This window comes from Pristis pectinata, chromosome 4, assembly GCF_009764475.1.
Source record: "Pristis pectinata isolate sPriPec2 chromosome 4, sPriPec2.1.pri, whole genome shotgun sequence".
Lineage (NCBI taxonomy): Eukaryota > Metazoa > Chordata > Chondrichthyes > Rhinopristiformes > Pristidae > Pristis > Pristis pectinata.
The window spans coordinates 85130712-85153346 of record NC_067408.1 but is presented as its reverse complement, the minus strand read 5'-3'; the positions used below and the strand labels follow the sequence as shown (position 1 = coordinate 85153346).

The 22635-nt window shown below is 37.7% G+C and overlaps 2 protein-coding genes across 8 annotated transcripts in view; one reads left to right on the top strand and one right to left on the bottom strand.

Annotated features, from left to right (window-relative positions):
* Window positions 1-22635, bottom strand: part of arl13b (ADP-ribosylation factor-like 13b) — a 45872-nt gene that overhangs the window by 12608 nt on the left and 10629 nt on the right. For all 7 annotated transcript variants that reach the window (XM_052014665.1, XM_052014658.1, XM_052014659.1 and 4 more), the window contains exons 3-5: window positions 20012-20082; window positions 16806-17055; window positions 2746-2851 (exon numbers count right to left, since the gene is read on the bottom strand). In XM_052014665.1, coding sequence (XP_051870625.1) covers window positions 2746-2851; window positions 16806-17055; window positions 20012-20082 — 427 coding nt within the window. The remainder of the gene's footprint in view (window positions 1-2745; window positions 2852-16805; window positions 17056-20011; window positions 20083-22635) is intronic.
* Window positions 4240-12242, top strand: stx19 (syntaxin 19). The gene is made up of 2 exons (XM_052014666.1): window positions 4240-4383; window positions 9814-12242. Exon 2 carries the CDS (start codon window positions 9915-9917, stop codon window positions 10797-10799), a length of 885 nt encoding a protein of 294 aa, XP_051870626.1. The 5' UTR covers window positions 4240-4383; window positions 9814-9914; the 3' UTR covers window positions 10800-12242.

The following is a 22635-nucleotide window of genomic DNA, read 5'->3' as shown; positions in this document are numbered from 1 at the left end:
AGATTATTAACTGATTTAATGAACAGCTGTATGTAAATAAATTCCAAAATTATTAATTATTCTGTACCACTAGCTGCATTGACTGGTTTCTACCCTTCAGAAGTACTGTTTTCCACTGAAGACAAGGCACCCAGTTTTATTTTATTTATTTTTACACAGACTAGAGTGCCATTGTGGAATTTCTCAGGGACACTCAAACTCTCAAATCTTCCAACCATCTGATGTCGGGGATGGAGAGACAGAAGTTAGTTCCTGTGACTATGACATTAGATTTTCTTAACCTTGTTCTGAAGGTTGGAACACATGGAATTGTGGTAACATATTATTACAGATTGAGAGTTTCTACAGATAGAAAAAAAAAGATGAGCAGGAATAGGTAGATCCTTCCAGGGTTAACAAGATCTGGCCAGTGGGGTACCATAGTGATCAGTGCTTGGACCCCAACTATTCACAATCTATATCATGGATTTCACTGGGAAGTTCAAATAATTTGCTGATGACACAAAACTAAGTGAGAATGTGAGTAATGATGAAGATGCAAAGAGGCTTCAAGAGGATACTAACAAACTGAGTGGGAAACTACATGGCAGAAAAATGTGAAAAAAATATAAAGGTTACTCACTTCTGTAGTGACAACAGAAATGCTGAGTTTTTGTTTTAAATGGTGGGAATTTGGGAAATATTTATGTTCAAAAAAGATCAGAATGTTATTGTACATAAGTCACTGAAAGCTAATGTACAGGTTAGGAGGCAATTAGAAAGACGTACAGCATGTTGACCTTTATTACTGGAAAATTTGTTAAGGTGTAAAACGTCAGAGGAAGTGGTTGAGGCAGGTACAATAGTGTCATTTAAGCAGCACTTGGATAGGTACATGAAGGGGCGGGGCTTAGAGGGATATGGGCCGAACACAGGAAATTGAGACTGGCTGGGTGGGCACTGTAGTCGGCATGGACACATTGGGCCAAAGGACCTGTATCCGTGCTGTACTGCTCTGTGACTCTATGACAACTTAACTAAATAGAAGCGCTGTAGAATGTGTGAGTTGCTGTCGCACGAGGAGAAATCAATTAGGCAAGACCTCAATTGTCTACAGTTTGACCTCATTGCAAAGTACATAATTCTTTGAGTGCTCTGTAGTGCTTGTGTTTGGATGACATTCTCCCTAGGTACAGTTTAGAACTAAGGGTCAAAGTTTCAAAATTGGAGTTGGCCATTTAAGACTGAAATGAGAAGAAATTTCTTCACTCAAAGGATGCTTTGGAATTCTCTATCTCAGAGGGCTGTGGAGGCTCACTACATTCAAAAATGAGACCAGAAGATTACTGGATATTTAGATTCCTGCTGTGGTAGAAGATCAATATTCTCATTGATCGACAGAGCAGACTCGAGGTACCACATAGCCTACTCCTATTTATATTTCTTTTTTGTATCGAGTTATCACATGAAATTATATCATGTGGTTAAAGGAGACAAAGCTCTTTGATTTTGAGAAGAACTTCTATGATAGTAATTAATATGCACATTTCAAAGAAAGCACTTTAATAAACCATTAAACTTTTCACCATAAAACAAGACCCGGAAGAGATACATGCCTAGAAATCCTGGTCCGCCCACATGGACAGAGTTGCAATAGACCAAGTATTGCACATCTTTGCAAGTGAAAAATCTGCCACTTGCTATGCTTTTTCTAAGCCCAGGCTCAGGCAGTTGATCACAGATCCAGAACATTGGAAAGGGCAACAGATCATGATATTTGAGACTAGCTGGAGATTGGGGGTTGTTAGGTAGTTTGTTTTATTGTGGGATAGTGGTAGGTACGCGGTTAACTTCCCATGCTGTTCTCGCACTTCAACACCAAGGGAGTAAGAAAATATCATGCTAGGAATGCCTGATTACAGGTACCAAGCCAAGGACTACATGGCCTAAATTCCTGCAAAAATCTCAAAAAACAATGAGCTCAGGGAATAACATCATTCAGTGCCCCACTGATGTGGAAATCACATGACTCATGACCGAGAGTATGCAATTAAATTTTGAGTTGTACAAATCAATCTGGAAATGGTTACTCATACTTCACTCCTGAGAAAAAAAAACTTTTCAATTGCATATGCTGAAAATCTAATATTCAATTGAATTTTCAAGCAACGATTTGAAGGGCTACACTAATCTATCATTCACCAGTAAAATACATAAAGATTTTAATAAAAAATGTATACTTTATGCTTGTTTAACTTGGAAATTTATTGCCAAATCTTTCTGTGGCTTCACGCACCAAAATATTGATGGAAATCTGAAATTTGGTCTTAATAGATATATTAAGTGATATTTAAATTAAAAAGTAAGCAAATGAAACTTAAATGTAGAAAAATGTTGAGATAATACATTTGGAAGGAACAATGAGAATGGGAACAAATACTAATTGCAAAGATTCAAATATAGCAGCAGTAACACTTAACGGCGCAGAAGCACATATCACAAAGTGTAAGAACAACTTCTTGAGAGCAGAATCTATGTTTGTAAGCTGGGGAACAGAATACAAAGACAAATAAGTAATGCTAAAATATAAAAATCATTGATTAGGCCAATAATATGTTTTCTTTAGTCTGTGTTACCTTAGTTAAGGAAAGATCTTAAGATGATAGAGGGAACAGAAGAGATTCACTGTGATGACACAAAGGCTTTAACAATGAAGAGGAAAGAAAGGATCTTTTTACTGAAGTAATTGACTATACAGGTACTTACAATTTGGCAGAGGCATTTATTATCATTGACCAACTTCTCCAATGAAAGGTACTCTATGATATCAGCCTCTGCTAAAGCTCCATCACAATCTTGTTTGTTTGCCAATCTAAAATAAAATTATTGATTATATTTCAAATTAATTGTTCATTTCACCAAAAGTAATCACATAATTGGTGAATTACTAGTCATTCACTAAAATGGGACAAATTGTCACATTGGACATTTACAAGTGAACTTCCCGAGATGCTTGTGTGGTCTTTTATTCTTCCACATTTCTTTAAAGAAGATTGGTTGTTAAAGGAATTATATTGTCATCTGTTCAAATATAAGTTATCTGGGGTGCTCCAGCATCTTTAGTTTATCTATGTTATACAATTTAATTCCTTTGCCTTGTCTGGTTTGGAGACACTTATCAATCCTGCTATTTATAGTATTGTGGCGACTCACCGTCTAGTCGGGCGAACCGGCTCGGCAGTCGGGTCGCGCGGCGTCGGAGCGACGAGGCCCAAGATGGCGGCGGGCCTCGTCTTTCCGAGCGACGGGGAGAACCCGCGCGCGGGAAAGTCCTGATGACGTAGGACTTACGTCATTGCTGGTTTTTTTGGGCGGGAGTTTTTCTCCCTTAAAGGGCCCGCACAAGGCGGGAAAATAAACCAGTTCTGTTTGGCAATCCTCCGAGTAGAGTCTTGTTTTATTCCGCGGTAGGAACCGCTACAGTATTAGCATTTAAACTAATACTGTTAAGGCGGCAATTTGGAATTTATCCAAATTTGATTTATATAAAAAAATATAGGTTTTATTTTCCTTCAGAAGATTTTAGTTACTATTGTCCATATTTTTAAATATTCATGACTATAATTCATTGAAGAGAGGAGGCTGCATGTACTATGCTCCAAAAACTGATGTTCTAATACAATTTCAATTAAAAAGAGAAACAGAAATTAATGGCATTTATATTTATAAAGATAAAACCAAATCTAGAAAGTGACTTGTCATTTCTATCAGCCTAGAAACTGCTACTACAATATAAATAATGAACTTCTCAAATATCCATACTATAACCAGCTCAGTGAAATTATTATTCCTTTGGGAATATCCAGGCTGGGATACAAGATGCCAGATTACTGAATATGTTAGTTTTAAATACATTGCATTGTCCAAAATGATTGTTTTCTAGATTGAATAATTTGAAACTTATAATCATGAATTTATAGAGTACTGCTTCTCGCACCAATAATTGTGCAATTGTTTCTAAAACCTTCAGGCAACAGGGCGGCTGACAAGGAGTACATTCCTCCGAAGAAAGAGATGGCCTCCCTGCAGGCAGAACCAGATTCCCAGACAAAAAAAACAAGAACCAAATTTTCCTCATTCTTGACGTCATTAGGAAAGCCAAATCGTTTGATCACATCTATTTTGGAAGCTTGCCAGGTTATGCACTCTTGAGAAACAACAACAGTCGGAAGTTGTCTTTACAAGATGGAGTACTATTTAGTAAAAGCCACTGAGATTATGAACTAGAGCTTTCTTTGAGACTTGAAGCACACTGTTAAAGCTGCTGCTCACGCATTCTTCATTTTTACATCCTCAGAGCCAAAGTTTTTCCAAGTATCATTGATGCTATCCGGATCGCACAAGGTATGTATAAACATTAAAGGTATTTTATGGACAATATCAGTGGCAAAATCTGTTTAATGTGAATAATGAAAGAGAGTATTAATGATTTTGTACAACTGTTGCACAAAGGGCTAAAGACTAAGTGTATTCCCTTATTTTTAAATATTGCATTATTAATTACTTTGTGATCTTAAAGCATTTAAAGCCCTTTATACTATAATTAGCAGGAATAGCACTTTTATTAAGCTGAGACAGCCTCAAGTACTTTGAATTTTTTTTAAACTTTGATGCACATTGATTACTTTCTGCATCACTGACTTACTCTCAGATGCCACAATCTTTGCACAGAGGGAAATGAAATGCTGGGAAAAGAATAAAACAAATAACGAGAGAAATCTAAAAGGAATAAAAAAAACAGAAAGCTAGGAATACAAACTGGCACAAGATAATGCTGTGCAAACTCCTGGTAAATAACACTATTATAGCAGGCAAGCGTACAGTTATAATCACAAGGAGGTAACGAAACTGCACAGCATCAGGCCAGGGAGAGACTAAATGGCATCCCTCAAGATTCAATACATGATTGTTCAGAACAAAGTGTAAACACAAACAAAGATCCCTGCTAGATACAAGTTACATTAGCACATGCAAATGAGACCAGGTTCAACAATTTTGATAACTAATGCAGATTATGTCAGAACATTGGAATGGACAAACCAGGAGCAAGGGGTGTAGTTTGGTAATTTATTATGTGGATTATAATGGAGATGCATCTATCCTGGAGAAGCACAGAGAAGATGGAAACCTGTGGTTAAGGATGAGACCAACCATAGGAAGGAAGTTATGTCAATAAACTATACAACAGCAGGTTGGAAGTTACTGGGATGAGCAGGGATGGAATGAGAATTCGGTCTGTAATCAAATTAGGGAAGTACGTTTCCAAACAGTCAATTGTTAGGCATGACTTCTATTCACCTGTGATTAATCAGAAAAGGTTACTAAGCAATAAATGCACAAGATCCTAGACATAAGACTAGATTGTTGCTTGAAACAATTGGCAAGGCCCTACTCAAGCAGGTGCTCTAGACTTGCCACATCCAATAGACTTGCCCCAATAACTTCCTTCAGCCTTAAAACTCACCATGAGTTCTGTCCTCTTGATTAAGTTCAACTCACAATTTGCATCACAGTCTATAATTATCTAGAACTCTTCCAGAATTCCATCACTTAAGCTTGTCTCCTGTCGAGCAGCTCAGAGTCAGAGAATAGTTTGGTAACATTTATGGTGAAGTAGTGAAGTATAACATAAAAGCTTATGGTGGGTGAAAAAAGTGATAATATTCTACTTTAGAAATCAATTTTGAGGGAGCCAAAGATAATGGGAAACATTAGTAAAGAAAACTGGCTCATGTTTAGGAATACTATGCAGAATGCAAGTAGGTATGCATCTTTTGGGAAAAGGATTTTGACGACAGAGTACGTCACTCACACCTTTATATTTTAGGAACGTCTGTGACAGATACAACAAAAGATAAAGAGTGAACCAATTGAATTCTTATTCATTTTAATGAAAAAATCTGTGGCAATCTCTCTGGCATCATAATTGCAATAAAGGGAGGATAGAAACTAATAAATGATATTGTTTTTCAGCATCCAAGCCTACACTTAGTTTTTTTGTTTCATAAAGGAGACAAACAAAAATCTATAATTCTGTCATCTTTCCCAAGTTAACTTCTGCCTTAAGCAGATGTCTTCTGCAAAAGGTTTATGTTGGCCCTTTTCCCTGACCGGTACACAGGCAAGTTGACCAGTTAATGCAAGTTGACTAGAAAAGCTGTACTCAAGGGAATTTGCAAATTAATATTACGGGAACAATTTCATAACACTGCTTTGATTTTCTCATATTTATGATCCATTATCTTGAATTTGCAGCAGCTGTATGAATGTTTTTATGGCCTATGACAAACACTGTGAAGTAAATTGTTTCAGAAATGACGTGTCTTAATTTTAGAACCAAGCACCGAGCCCAAGGTTGAAAATTGATTGTGTCTTCTTAATTGAGTCATGTATCAAATAACAGCTGGAGTCAATCAAGCTGCTTATTTAAAAGACACACTAGAATACAAACTGTGTCACTAATAAAAAGATACTCATCTACAAAGCAGAAAATGATACTGAAAAATAACTTCTACATTAAAAATTACTATTTAAAGAGTATGCAAATTAAACTAGTGGCACTTGTAGGCTGCTGCCTCATTGCTCCAGCAACTCAAATTCAATCCTGATCTCTGGTGTCGTCTCTGTAATTTGTACTTTCTCCCTGTGACCATGTGGGTTTCCTCCAGAGGCTGTGGTTTCCTCCCACATCTCAACATTGATAGGAAAATTAGTCACTGTAAATTACCCCTAGTGCATAGATGAGTGGCAGAATCTGGCAATAGAATTGATGAGAACGTGAAAATAATGTGGGTTAGCGTGGGATTATTGTAAAAATGGATCTTTGATGGTCGGTGTTCCCGTGCTTTATCTCTTTATAACTCTATCTGCACAATTCTCTTTAGGAATACACATAAATACCAGAAGATTTTAAGTCTTGTGCAGTAACATTCTTTGTCAATGCTAAATGTATGAAAATTGGTTATTCCCACAGTGGGACACAAATTCAAACCATTCTGGAAATATGACCAGATACTTCCATCATTAATCGAACAGCACTTACTACAATTTCTACAAAAGACTTGGGTGGAATGACGTCATTCCTTGTATTTTAAAAACAATGATCCTCAAGCCAGTCTCTATCCCAGGCAAGGGGTTACACTCAAGTAGGTTCCATTACTTACCTCCTCTCCTTTGGGCCCCTTACACCAAGTTACTGAACCCTCAGCTCCTAACCCACCAATCCATCCTCCCGAATTCTAGTTCCAATCCTCCCTACCCCTCCCCAGTGACTCTCAGGCCCCAAATGTCCCCAACCACCATCTTCAGGTCATAAATCAGGCCTTAACTCATCCTCCACCTGCATTATCCCTAGCCCTTGACCTTCACCCCAACCATCAAGCTTCTCTCCCCTGCAACTTTCCAAACTCAGCACAGGTCTTACCCAATACTTTCCTGTATGTACTCAATAATAGTACAACTCACAAAAGGAAAGTCCCATTCATGAGTGATCAGCACTTTGGGTCTCTGGCACTATTGATTTGTGCTGCAGCAGGCCTGCAACCAAAATCGTCACTGATGCACTACACAAGAATTCTTTAGAGAGCCAATAAATACCTAGATCATAAATTGTAAAAAGGATACTTTAATGATGAGGTATGGGCCCTTATTGTGACTGTTTGGAGAAGGCAGCACTAGACATGGATAGAATTAATATTCCTAATACAAAAATTATGTACATTAATCAAAGCAACTGGACACAAAAGGCAATTTTATAGACAAGTTTAGACATGTATCCTGTGAAACATGTTTTTTCGCTTTATAGATTTTGGCATAATTTTAAATAAGACTCTGTTAGTATCAGAGCAGCTGCCCATTCTTACACGCTCCTGGATTTGCACATTCAGTCTCCTGCCTTTCAGCCCTACATCAAAGGGTTAAATCTGGAAGAGTTCTGGCACTCTGCCCAGTAATGCCATTTAAGGAAGTGTGCTGTAAGCCTTGTTGAGGCCTTTGGAAAACAATCCCAAACTTGGATAATTTAGTATTTACAATGACAAAAATCAATTAACTGAGCTACACTAAAGGAACATAATTTAAAAAAATGTGCAAGGATAGTAATTCGCTTGATTGGCTCTAGAGTACAATATTGATACATTCCAAAATAGACTATAAAGAATAACTGATTTGAGGAATGGAATTCTTTGTCATCCATCTGACAGGCAGGCAGAATAATCTTGTTTTAAGTTTACATTTGACAATTTTCAGCTTGCTCAAAATTTAGTTTGAGACACAAGACAGGAGTTTCAAAGTACCATTTAAAACACATAAAAAATGAGCAGCTATATAATAAAGATCAATTTGAAATTAAGGGCTAATGCAGAAGAATTGTATTGAGAACAGTTTGGAACAAGTGTAGAGGCCCACAGTCAGAGAAGCAACTTGGCACATGGCAGCAGCTTGGAGAACTTGAACAAGAGGCTGTGCTTCCAGATCCTATCATAAGCATATGGCAGATCTAGGCCCTTTTTTGAATGCCAGAATATAGCTTGCTCATTGGAAAGACAGACATTAACAATGTAACAATTTAAAAAAATAAGCCATCCATAAACACAGGTCATGCAGAATAAAATTATCTGCAATTTCCATCACCTTCAAAGAGATTGTACCACTAGACACATCTTTCCCCCTCTCCCCTTCCAGCATTTTGCAGGGACCATTCCCTTCACAATTCCCCGGTCCACGCTTCTGTTCCCAGCAATCAAACCACGTCTAACAGCACTTTCCCTTACAGGCAATGCAACACTTGTCCTTTCACCTCTTTTTCTTCCCTTGATCTTGGGGCCCAAATAGGCTTTCCAGGCGAAGCAGTGATTCACTTGCACTTCTTCCTATCTAGTATACTGCAATCTGGGTGTTCAGAATGTGGCCTCTATATTGGAGAAACCAAACACAGGTTGGCTGACCACTTTGCAGAACGCCCGTGTTCAATCCGCAGGAGCGACCACAAGTTTCTCAGTGCCTGCCACCCTAATTCTCCATCCCACTCCTACTCTGACCTATTGGTCTGTGGCCTGCTGCACTGTTATAACAAGGCCCAACGCAAGCTTGGGGAACAGTACCTCATCTTTTGCCTGGGTATGTTGCAGCCCTCTGGACTTAATATTGAACTCTACTTCAGGTAACTTGATTTCTCTGTCCTTATCAGTCTCTGTCTGTATTGGCTGAGCTTGTTTGGTTTGTATTTCCTTTATGTTCCTCTGGGTGTGGAGGACATGTCCAGTCTGACCTCCCAGGCATGTCTTCCTACATTCTTTTGTCTAATGTTCTCACTCTCTAACTGCTCCTATTCACTTGTTGGCCAGATACCCTTGTTTACAGCTTATTGCCATGGTCACCCCAGTTTTACCCTATCATAGATATTCCCTTTCCCCCACGCACCCTGCAGTTTAACAAGCTTTTTCTTTTCTCTTCTTCCCAGTTCTGAAGAAGGGTCTTCAACCTGAAATGTTAACTGTTTCCCTTCCCACAGATGCAGCCTGACCTGCTGAGTATTTCTAACATTGTTTCTTTGTTTTTATTGAAATAAAACATTGTTAACATTTTAAATAGGACCAGACTAGTACTTTAAAGAGAGTGTGGGATTTCTAAATGCATTTCAATATGTTATTCTGATGACAATTTTAAACAAAAATAAATTACCTTCATTTCTTAAGGAAAATAATGGGACTGGAAGAAAATTGCAAAGGAAATGGTTTAAAATTTAACTTATGAAAAATTATTATTTTCACACAGAATTATCAATATTTGTAATGATTCACAGTCCAGAAATCTGCAGAGGAAGCAGCTGTTCTAATGGAAGTTAAACCTTTCTGCAATAAACCCAAGAAAGCAAAATGAGGGACCGCCTCGAAGAGCTCAGAAAACAGGCAAAGGAAGCTGAACTTACAACAGACAACGAAAGCAAAAAAACAAAGCAAACAGGAGGAAACGTGGCCTTTAAAAAGCAGATCATCATTTTTGAAAAGGAACCCGTGATACTGATTTTTTTAGTTCATGCAGAAGGAATTAAAGATGAAATTAACGAACTTAGAAATGATATAAAGAAACTGAGTGAACAAAGCACTACCACAGTGCTTTTCACACGGCGGTTCAGTATTATAAAAAAAGATAGTTCCAACCTCATTAAAAACCTGAAAGTCCGGGCCGAGTCCATCCACAAGCAATTAGATTCTTTATCAAAAGATGCAAAACAGTCAGAGGCAGAGTTTGGAGAAGATGCAGTTGTTTCAAGAATTAAGAGAGCACAATATTCATTGTTGTTTCAGCAATATCAGATGGCCATGTTAGAATTCAACACTGTTCTAACTAACAAACAAGAAATCTGCAAGAAATTCATGCAGCGCCAGCTTGAAGTTATTGGAAAGGAAGTATCAGAAGAAGAGCTAAACAACATGGTTGAACATGATAAGTGGTATGTTTTCAATGAAAACTTCCTCACTGACCTCAAAATTACTAAACAACACATGTCTGAAATCGAATTCCGCCACAAAGAGCTGATCAGTCTTGAGAATCAGATCAAAGAGCTGCAAGATCTCTTTGTGCAGATTTCACTTTTAGTGCAAGAGCAAGGGGATTTTCTAAACAACATTGAAAGGGCAACGTTGAACACAAAAGAATACACGGAGAAGAGCAAGGATAAAATCAAGCAAGCAGGAAAATACATAAAACAAAGTCTATGCAGAAAGTTGTGTTGTTGGTGTTTCACTTGCTGCATTTAGCTTTTATAACTAGACGCATTACACATTAGGTCTTATTTTCAGTACTAATTTTACAGTGATAAATTACTAACTTAAGATTCAAGTAATAGGACATCTGTTAATAGAATGCTGAAATGGTGGTTCAAATACTGTTACTCCAAGAAATAAATGAATGTACAGCTGAGGAAAGAATAAAAGTAAAAGTAAGTTATGTGCTAGCAACCAGGAAGTAAAAACAAATTAATGAGTGAACATAATTAACAAACATTGCTAATCCAGTTTCAATAGTCAAACTGAGACAGGCAAGTGTGAGGAATTACAAAACATAAATTATTATTGGGGAGGCCTGAAAATATCATTGTTAGTTTGACCAATCTGTTGCCTACTTTTCAGGTAAATGGTCAGTACAGATCAGATTTGTGGTAAATTGATGCAAGTTGTATTTGCATATGAGATTGGTAGACAGTTGCATTATTCATGAAGTGATTTTCTTGGCAAGCAAGTTCCAAACCAATGTTTAGCCAAGGGGAAAAACATAAGGCAATAAAAGCAGTTAAAAAATAAATAATTTCAACTGAAGATATGATTTGAGAAAGCTTTAGAATACCACATAAAATTTATATATGCCCAGCAGTAAAGTGCCAGTGCTCACCAGTGACCTCAAAGGAACCTTGTCAAGCACCATAAGGGCTGGAATCACCTTTCCTGACATCAGTTATTCTCAATTGCCAAATCTGGAGATCTCTGATACCGAGCAACAGGTGATATCAAACAAGCTGAATAGCTAATCATTTTGAAGAATTCTTACACAACCAACCAGAAAGTAAAAGACACAATTTTTCCACAAAGCTTTTACAGAGTGGAACACGAAGATTAAAATATACACAAGATTAAGGCAGAAGTTGTATTTTAAAGTAATCAAAGTAATCATGAGGGAATGACAGCAGACACATATAATTTTAGTCTTTAGGAGCCACTGAAGTTCAAAACATCACTTAGGGTTTAGTATGCTAATGAAAAAACTCTTGTAATTCATACAACAAGAAATGACCTTTTAGATTATTTTTAAAACATCAAACATTCCAGAAGTTGCTGTTAGTTTCACAAATTAAGAGCAGCAAATACTGACAGTTTTACCTTCACTGTAACTACAAAAATAAGGGCCATTGTTCCATACTTTAAGATCTTCTAATGAAAGTATGATGCTATTTATTATTTCAAAGCCATACTGCTTTTCTGAAAACCTGCTGTGGAATAACATTTGCCATTTCAAATAGGAGATGAAAGTTTTCTATGACACCATCTGAACAGTACGAAAGGCTTCCTGATGATGTAATTATTACTTAGTACACTCGCAACATCACATTACTGTTTTTGAGACCTTGCCTTGGGATGCCTGGTGTTGTGAAAGGGACGACAGAAATTCATGATTTATCTTTATGTTCATTTGGTAGCTACAGTACTATTCCCTCTATTTATGAACCAATAAAGTTTAATTCATTAAAATGTCCAAATCATATGCAAATATTATTTTTGATTGAAAATTACTAAGTAATCATGATTTGCTGAGTCTTCAAATCCTGCTGCATAAATCACTGCAACATCCATCTCAAGGAAACTGGAGCCCATAATAAACTGTATGATAACTTTTCAGCTCCAAAACCAGGTTCAAGTCCAGCCTGGAATGATTGATAAATATCTGCAAAGTCCTGGGTGAAGTGAATGTTGGCAGATGCAATCCAATTCCTCGTGGGCATGAGCTTCCAACAAAAAAAAGTAACACCCTACTTGGTACTAACTGACTCAGTCTCACTCAGAAAAAAGATAACTTTTATGTAAAGTGAGGAAAAAAAATGTTACACCGTTACATCAGTGGTTCTTATTCTGTGACTCAGGCAGAGCAGAAATCGGTGTTCTCTACTACAGCAGACCCGAGGACACTAAATTCTGTCACAGGGTGACAATTATAATTTTAAATATTTTCAAATCAGCAAACCAATGTGATCAGATCAGTTGTTTTACACATGCAGCTACATTCATTTCGCACAGATCAAATATACATTGAGGTTCGGAGGAGATGGAACAGAGGAACTTGGCCTTCGAATTGGGAGGGAGTAGGTCAAGGAGTTGAAGCTGAGAAGGTTACAGGAGTGCAGACATTAACTTTTCATACATTTTCATTCTTGTGATTTTTTTTTCCTTGTTTTACACCCACTACTCTTCCCTAGATGACCTTGAAAAGGTGAGTGTGCCTTCTTGAATGGCTGCCTTACAACTCCAAGGATCAGGGTTCAATCATGACCTCAGGTGCCGTCTGTATGAAGACAGCACATTCTTCACTTCATTGCTTGGGTTTCCTCGGGTTCAATTCCCTCTCACATCCCAAAGATGTGCTGAGTTTAATTGACAACTGTAACGTTGTCTATTAATTTTGATTAGGTACAGGGCTACAGGGGAATTAGGTGATGGGGAAATGGAACTGAAGGTATTGCTCTACTGAGAACCGGCATTCACTATATGGGCCAAATGGTTTCCTGTGTTGTAATAAATATGGCAAGAAGGTAGTGAACCTTTACAGTCGGAGCCAAATGCTCTTAACCGAGATCACAATCCAATGTAAACTGGGCTATACATTGAATGTACAAAAGCAAACAGACAAAATGTAGCGACTGTGTCAATTTAGGTAGAATTTTTATAAAATGTCATACTTCTGTACATTCTTAGATTCTACTTTGTAATTATGATCATAAATTTAGCTCACGTGAATACACTACTGGAAAAGCCATGGGCAATAAATTCATACAGAAGGGCTTATAAAAGTGCATGTCCTTAGTCAGGGTTCTCCCTGGACATTCTTTACATAATATACCAAAAAGTGCAGACTAATATTGATGTATCTGGGGAAACCCAACATCCAGGCATGTAAGTGACAAGGAAATGGTCATCTCTTTAACCTCAGACTGAAAGATTGTGAAATTTGCAGCACAAGGACAGCAGAAGCATAAATTAAATTGTGCAAATTCAATGTACAGAAATAAAAGGAGAGAAAATAATGAGATTAAGAAAGAAAAGTGTTTAAAATACTAAATTTTAAAAACCTCCAACAACTAAAAAGTTAAAAAACAAAATTCAACACATGCAAAGATCAATTTTCAGTTCCAGAGCTGTTGTCTGGCTACAATTAGCATTTTATGTTATTTAAAAAATATTAAAGTTTAAAATGGTAAGAATTAAAATTTTTATGAGAAGTTTAGTTTGTAACTTCCATGCAAAGACAGCATCTTCATACCATTCAATGTATTTCATTGTAAGCCCAACAATGAGGAGCCATTTCTGCAAAGTGATTAATGGTAATGGACCAAGTTGGAGAGTAACTTCACAACACTTGTTTTTTGCCATGCATTTTTCCCCTCACCCAAAATTGCAGTCCCATTTAGTGTGAAAGTAACAACCAGTTTAACTTTATTTTGAGGACACAGTCTAGCCTACTTAATCTATTTCAAAGCTATTGCATTTTTAGAGTTGCAGAGCCAAACAGCATAGTGGGCCAAAGGATCTGTTTCTATGTCCATTCCAACTAACAAATATCCATCCATTCTAATTAAATTTACCAGCACTTGCTGCACAGCTTTCTATGCCTTGGCAATTCATGTGCTTGTCTAAATACATTTTTAAGAAGTGGGTGGTCTTGCCACCCCCACCCACTCAAGCTGTGTTGCAGATTCCAACAACCACCCTCTGGGAGAAGAAGTTATTCCTCAGATCCCTTTCTCTCCCCCCCAAATCTTTTAATCTAAACCTATGCCCTCTCATTTTAGATACCATTGCTATGGGAAAAAGTTTCCTAATATCAATTTGTACTGCCACCTTCAGGGAACGCTGAACTCGTACTCTGTTCCCTTTGTTTCTTAGTATTCCCTAGGGCCCTACCATTCATTGTGTATATTCTACCCTTTTTAGTCCCCTCACCTCACACTTATTTGGATTTAATACCATCTGCAATTGCTCTGCCAATGGTTTTGTACTTGATAGAAAATGAACTTTTGGTTTTATTTTTGAACTCCATTCATTAAGTGATATCGTCTGAGGCACATACGAGAGTGGCTGTCTTGATAGTGCATACAAGTGATATTATGAAACATTGAAGTCCTGCATTTTATTGCAATCAGATATTTCAATTTTCATCTTTAAAACCTTGCAGTGATGATGAAAATTGTTCATGAACAGTTGAATTGGACTCTGATATTAAAGGCAATTCCTCCACTTTAAATTTCTACACAGGATAAATATCAGCACAACCATAATACTGACCCTTCCTTACTTTCTAAACAAAGCCAAAGTTAATTTAGAAGAGATTAGCATTTTTAAATGATTTCAGATATTTCACACTTGATGTTATTTTATGTAAATTAAAAATGAATCATGTCACAATTCTATTACAAGTTCTTTTCATATGATGGTGTTCACCAAATGAAGGTTTTCCCCTCATCAAATCACATTTCATCCCTTTAGGGATTTTAAATGCTGGATTAAATTAGGTGATAAAAAAAATTGTAGTCTGCAAGAGGCTACCAGATTTCTCCCATAATTTAAAAGGCCAAAAAGTGCCCAGTGTCACACACTACTGGAAGCTGGTACAAGGTAGGATAAATGAATGAACAATAGGGCATTGGTAATAGACCAGCTTGACTCAGTACATCATGAGACAACTGTATTTGCAACTCCTCTATCTGCACTTACTTGCACTGGAAATGGTCCCCAAAACCAATTCCTAATCAATAAGGCCCTGTACTGTTCAGGACTTTCCTGCTATAAGTAGCAGACTCTGCCCAAAGAAATGCCAAGCATCTAAAGACATTGAATTTCTGTGAATGTCTTCAACATTCATAAACATTCAAAACCAGTCAAAATCTATTAAAAATTTATTAGAGAAACATTTTAAGAAGTAAATTCATAAAATCAATGCACTTAAAAAGTCTAGAAAACATTTAAACAAAATTAACTTGACTAATTAAACAAAATGTATATCACTTGTCTCCCTCGGAAACATTCCTCTCCACTGACTTCTGCTTTATCTTTATTAGTCATATGTACATCGAAACGCACAGTGAAATGCATCTTTTGCGTAGTGCTCTGGGGGCAGCCCGCAAGTGTCGCCACGCTTCCGGTGCCAACATAGAATGCCCACAACTTCCTAACCCGTACGTCTTTGGAATGTGGGAGGAAACCGGACCTCCAGGAGGAAACCCACGCAGTCACAGGGAAAATGTACGAACTCCTTACAGACAGTGGCCGGATTTGAACTCGGGTCGCTGGCGTTGTAAAGCGTTACACTAACCGCTATAGTACCATGCACTGGAATCAATAGAGTCACTAAACTTGCCCCTAGTCTAATCTGGCAAAACATTCCACAGGCAAATTTACCATTGGGAAACTGCAGGAAATTGGCACTCTACTATTGGACCACCTGAGGTGGTTCAATATCAGAGTGCAGTCAGAACATCAGAGCAAGAACCTCTGAGGAAGTTTAGGACTTCTGCATTCATGGTAGAACTCTGTCCATTAATTATGTAGAGATGTTTTGACAATGAGTCAGGTATTTTACTGCAACACAATCATTAAGAAACAAATTATGAAATATGTTGATTTGAGAAGTTCCACTTTAAAAAAAAATGGCCATCAACATAATAATGGAAAGGTTCACTTTCTCTGCAGCTTTTTGCATTAGATGTTCCACAGTTTCCTCTTTAGTTTGAATTTTTAAAGCTGACATATTAAATCCAATACTTCGATCATAATAGCCCAAGATCAAGCATTTCCATTCTGTGCATCTTACAGATAAACAGAAAATTTTAGCCTTGAGTGCAAAGAAGCAGAATAACCCAGGTATTTAGTAATATTGGAGATCCAGCTTCCTACTAACAGATTTATAATGTTGAATTGTGTATTATTATTTTTACCAAGAATTGGAGGAAATAAATAATACAACTACATTGGCTTTGTTCTATATTCAGATGAGACACTTACACCAGTACAGGTTTTCCAGAAATCCTAGGATGCCTTATGACTTCGGCCACAGTTTCTTTAGCTTCTTCCATTCGATCAACATCACTGGAGTCCACAACAAAAATAACACCAAAGGATTCAGCATAATAATTCTTCCAAATAGCTCTGATTCTTTTCCCTCCGCCTAAGTCAAAAATGGTGACTTCAAATTTGTCCTGTTTTATATCAATTCTCGAAAAACCCACTGTAGGAGCTATATCTTCTGCAGATTCTGCAAAAAAAAAGACCAAGAAATCTAAGTAAAATACGACAGATGCCAGAAATTTGAAATAAAAACAAAAAAGAACAAAAAAGGCTTTTAACATTTAGGGACAGGAATCATTTGTGGGGATCAGCATCCCAAAGACATGTGGGTTGGTAAATTAATTGGCCACCGTAAATTGCCCCAAGTGTGTAGGTGATAGAATCTGATGGGGGGGGGGGGGGGGGGTTGATGATAATGTAGGAAGAATTAAAAAAATGGGATTAATGTACGATTCTTGGAAATGGGTGGCTGATGGTTTGCATGGACTTGGTGGGCTGAAGGGCTGTATCTCTCTACAACTCTATAAGATTCCTTGAGGTCATCCTAACTCAAAATCAAGTCCATTCACCGAGGACTCTCTGATCTACACCATCCCTAGCTAAGCAACAGCTGTATCTTAAAACCCTCATCACTGTTTCAAAACCTTGTACAGTTTCATCCATCCCCTTTTCTATACTTTCTTGAGCCTTGTCCCTGAGCACGTCCATTTATGGTTTGTTACACAACCAAAATTTAAGGGTACTTCACCAATGACAGCTGTACTTCTAACTACTAAAACTCTAGAATTCCCTCCTAAAATCACACCACTTCTCTAACTCTTCCCATATTTGGTAAATTGCTTAAAATATCCATTTGACCAAGCTTTTGGTCATCTGCTCTAATTTACATGCGGCTCATTGTCAATTTTCTGTTTCTTTTAATAAACACCCCTGTTAAGTACTTTGGTATCTTTATGTTATATTTAAGGCATTATACACAAAAAAATGCTGCAGATGGAATTGGTTTTAAGAATGAGGAGGGGACTAAAGAACAAAACAGAAGGTCTACAATAGACTGAAAGGCAGGAGGAATTAAATGACACGATGGAATGATGACTGGACAAGTATAAGTGTCCAGATGAGTTAAAGGTCAGGTTCAAAGTCTAACTGCAGACCGAAAAGTTGTGTCCCATATCCATTCTGAATTTAGTCTTCCCATTATAGATGGGACTGCAACATATTATCCCTTAAGCTGCTATTGTAAAGCAAAAAGAAAAAAAAATGATTACTAAATTTAAATACTTACCTTTATGTCATGTTCTCTAAGAGCCAGCAAGAAAAGGATACAGGACTTATAAACACCACAGAAATGTCATAATTACAGAGTTTTGTAAGATGAATAAATGTGGCCATTAGAATCCATACTACAAGGCACTCTAACCAGTTGCACTTCCAGCCAATACATAATCAAAAATCAGTGGTCCATATAATGTGAATCCACTTCCCAAACAGGATCCACCATGGCTTCAGCCTGTAATCAAGAAACCACATTTCTTGAATTTATGATGAGAGCTACATTGTCACCTACTCTACTGGAAGACAACTTGCCCAAGATAACCAGATTTCCTGAAATATTAGGTTAGTAAATGAAGGTACCATCTGCTGCTTGTGGAGGTGTACTGGCACTGGATATTCCAGTAAAGCCTCCATCCCTGCTGAACCATCTTCCTTGAAGGGGGTAGAGAACCAATTTTGGGAGCTTTTCTCTACCAGGTCCTCCACAGCTGCATCATTAAATCAGAGGGATATCTCTAGCACAAAATTGAAAGCTATTAAAAAAAATATTCAGAGCTAAAAGACATTTTACTTTAAGACGTGCAAGCTTATTTAAAGGAAGGAATGGGCCATCTGGTAATTCTAGCCTCCAAAAAGTACAAGCTGCCAATTAACATGCAAACATAATAACAGGTTATCTACAGTCTATCTTTAAATAGGCCCCAACCATCAAGAAGATCGTGCCAATTTGAAAACTCTACCCCACAATATCAGAAAAGAAATTTACTTCTCTTATATATTGCTGTGTTAGAAAAATCAATAGTGATCATAATTACAAAATGACATTGTGGGGGTTGGATAAAAGAATCCATTTCTTATCCCCCGATCAGAGAAAGAGCAACCACAGAAATAATTTTCTTCAAGGTACTAGTAAAATACAAATTCTAGTGTCTCCTATTCACACTGTTTTCCTTCCGATCACTTTTTTTTGAAAGAAGAATTTGTTCTATTAATGACCTAAAACAATACTTAGAAGAAATAATGTCCAGGAAATAATGTCCAACTATAATTCTTATCCCCAGCCCACACTGGAGAATTTTAAGAAAAAAATAAAAATAGCACTAAAGAGTGTCTTCTTTCTTCAGAAATATTCCCAATTTTGGGGAAAACAAAAATCAGGCTTCGGGTCATGAATTTCCCAGTCTCATAAAACAGACCCGGACAAGCTGCCTTAACTTCAATTAGCTAAAGTTCTGACTAGAAATATTAGCACCTGAATATTAGCAAACATTAGCACCCTTTAAAGTATAAAAATGATAGCATTTATATTCATTTCAGCCTCATAATTTATCCAAATCCAAATAACTTGGAATTAGGCTCAGGAGGCAGCACCTTCATAAGATTTTGTGCATCAGCCTACAACTTGCTCTCCGGAAATGCTCGTGGAATGAAAATTCACAAAGACTGCACAAGTTTCATCTTCATATCTCCCTCTTTCAATTATCTTGATTTTTTGAAATTGATGTTAAAAGATACAATTCAATGTCAACAGCTAAATTCAAAGCAGATCAGACTGCAGAATTCCATTGTAATGTACTGGTCACCAAATAAAAAGTCTAAGGTCACTGATATCTTGACCATGATATCCCAATAATCTATTAGATTTATCGAACGTGCTTTCTTATGCACAAGTATCAAGCTTTCTTAGCTGAAAAATGCCTCTACAATATAATTAAATGACCAAGTGATTAAAACTAAATTCTGAGCACAAGTAAGAGGAACTATAACTTCCTGTTCGACCAAACTTCAAGTTAAATTTAACGTTTTAATTCACACAACTAGCAGAAGCTTAGAGTAAAAAAATTAATGCCCTTCCAGCGATTGCTTACCTCCGTGAATCCCTTTCACGGTTGCAGTTTTTCCAGCATTATCCAATCCCACCATTACCAGAGTCACCTTCCTGCAAAATAGACAGGTTGCATTAATTATGAACAGTATTCAGTTATCGGCTTATCCTCCATGCTAGTGGCAGATTCGGTTCTGCTATTTTTTATTCTTTTGGCTGGAATATCATGTTCGTGTGCCTGGGCACATGTACTTTTTAAATAACTTGTCATCCCAACAGTTATTAATGAGTTAACCCTGGCAAGAGGCAACCAGACTACATCTCTGCAGTATTTTGCAAATGAGTATTACTAAGCAACATATTCCTAATATCCATATTACTTTTCACAAACAGAAAACTAACTGGACATTAATTAGAATACTCCATCCAAATATTACTAATAAGGGATTCAAATTGTGATCCAGTTTTTCTGGACATGGTAAAATTCTACCCTGCACCAGAAAAAATTTCTTTACATATCAAATGTTACCCTCAGCCTAATCTAATTTAGTATTCTCGTTCATAATCTCCAACAACTGATTTAACAGCATCCACGAAGTTCCAACACATGCCACATGTTGAACAAATGAAACTTATTTCAGTGAACTGCTATTGTACCAATCCTCAAAAAGTCAAAAGGCAAATGGCACCGGCAGATTAATTTGCAGAAGTCAATTTCCAGTGGCCCACCCATCTGACTTAAATTAACGTGGAAAATTTCACTTAGAAATATGGTTATCAGAATGTAGCTCAGTCAGTCATAAACAATATTTTCTTTCGAAAAATATCTTTACCACAAAGGTAACTACTGTGTAGGAGACCAGATATTATTTATACAATTGGTGAACTGTTGGTATTGAGCATCAGTATTAGATATCAATAGTGGACAGATCTTGAATATCAGTCAAGCCAACAAAAAGATAGTAAGCCGAACAGGTTTTATTTAATTATAAATAAATATTAGAGGTACAGGCAAACTTCCCCCAGCATTACAGTGGGGAAATCAACCAAACCTGGTATCAGATGGAAATCCCCATGAATCTGAATGGAGATTCCTATCCTGGAAGTAAAATATAAATATGTTTATTTTTTTAAATTAACTTCTTTGAATTATTAAAACGATTTTAACCAAATATAAAAACTCTTACAGACTTTCACAAGAGACAAAACTGATGGAATCTTGCTTTCTATCAAAGGCTGTTTGAACATGCAGCAGTGCACTGGATGAGGGCAAGTCAGCACTAAGGTATTGCTACACACTTCTTGGATAAGGTGACCCTTGCATCTGTACCAGCTTAGTACAGATAGGGGAAGTGCCCAGTTTGGCTGGAGAGAAGGAAGGGGGACAAACTGTGGCATTCAATTCAGAGAACATTTTTCTCCCTGTGCTGACAAATTTACAGTAATTTCATAGTTATTCCATGCATGAAAAATTATTTTAAGTGTTATTAAACAAAAATGAAGATGATAAAAAACAAATTTTTTTTATCATCATTCACAGTAATTTTTGTTATATAGAGAAACAAAGGACAGCAGATGCTGGAATCTAGATGAAAAACATTATGATGCTGGAGGAACTCAGCAGGCCAGGCAACATCCATGGAGAAAAGCAGGCGGTCAATTTTTCAGGTCAGGACCCTTCTTCAGGACTGAAGATAGGAAAAGGGGTAGCCCAATACATAGGAGGGGAAAGCAGAGTAGCGACAGGTGGACAAAAGAGGGGAGGCGGGGTGGGCACAAGGTGATGATAGGTAGATGCAGGTAAGAAATAGTGATAGGCAGGTGCAGGGGAGGACAGGAAAGCAGATTCATCGGGGGATGGGTCAAAGGTAAGGAGAGAAAGAAAAAAAGAAATAGGCTAGTAAAGGGAAGAAGAGAAGAAGCATGTTTGGGGGGGGGGGGAGTACTTAAAGTGGGAGAATTCAATGTTCATGCCATTAGGCTGCAAGGTTCCAAGACGGAAAATGAGGTGCTGTTCCTCCAATTTGCACTTGGAATTCTCCTGGCAGTGGAGGAGGCCGAGGACTGACATATCAGTGATAATGTGGGAGGGAGGGTTGAAGTGACCGGCAACAGGGAGATGCAGATCACGGTTACAAATGGAGCACAGCTGTTCTGCGAAACGGTCACCTACTCTGCGTTTGGTTTCACCAATGCAGAGGAGACCACACTTGGAGCACCGAATGCAGCAGGTGGTATTAAGAGAGGTGCAGGTGAATCTCTGTCTCACCTGAAAGGACTGTTTGGGTCCCTGTATGGAGGCGATGGAAGTGGTATAGGGGCAGGTGTTGCACCTATGGTGGGGGCAGTGGAGAGTTCCCGGGGTGGGAGCAGGAGGGGTGGGGGGAGTGAACTAGGGAGTCGCAGAGAGAGTGGTCCCTGCGAAAGGCAGAAAGGGGTCGGGAGGGGAAGATATGCTTGGTAGTGGGGTCCCATTGGAGATGGCAGAAGTGACAGAGAATGAGGTGTTGGATACATAGGCTGGTGGGATGAAATGAGAGGATAAGGGGACCCCACCCCTGTTGGGTCTGGGTGAGACAGAGATTCACCCGCACCTCCCTTAATATCATCTACTTCATTTGGTACTTCATTCCCACCCACTTTCTTTTACCACACAGACATTTAAGT

Coding starts and splice junctions, on each gene's coding strand:
- stx19 (XM_052014666.1), top strand. CDS start 9,915: ATGAGGGACCGCCTCGAAGAGCTCAGAAAACAGGCAAAGGAAGCTGAA.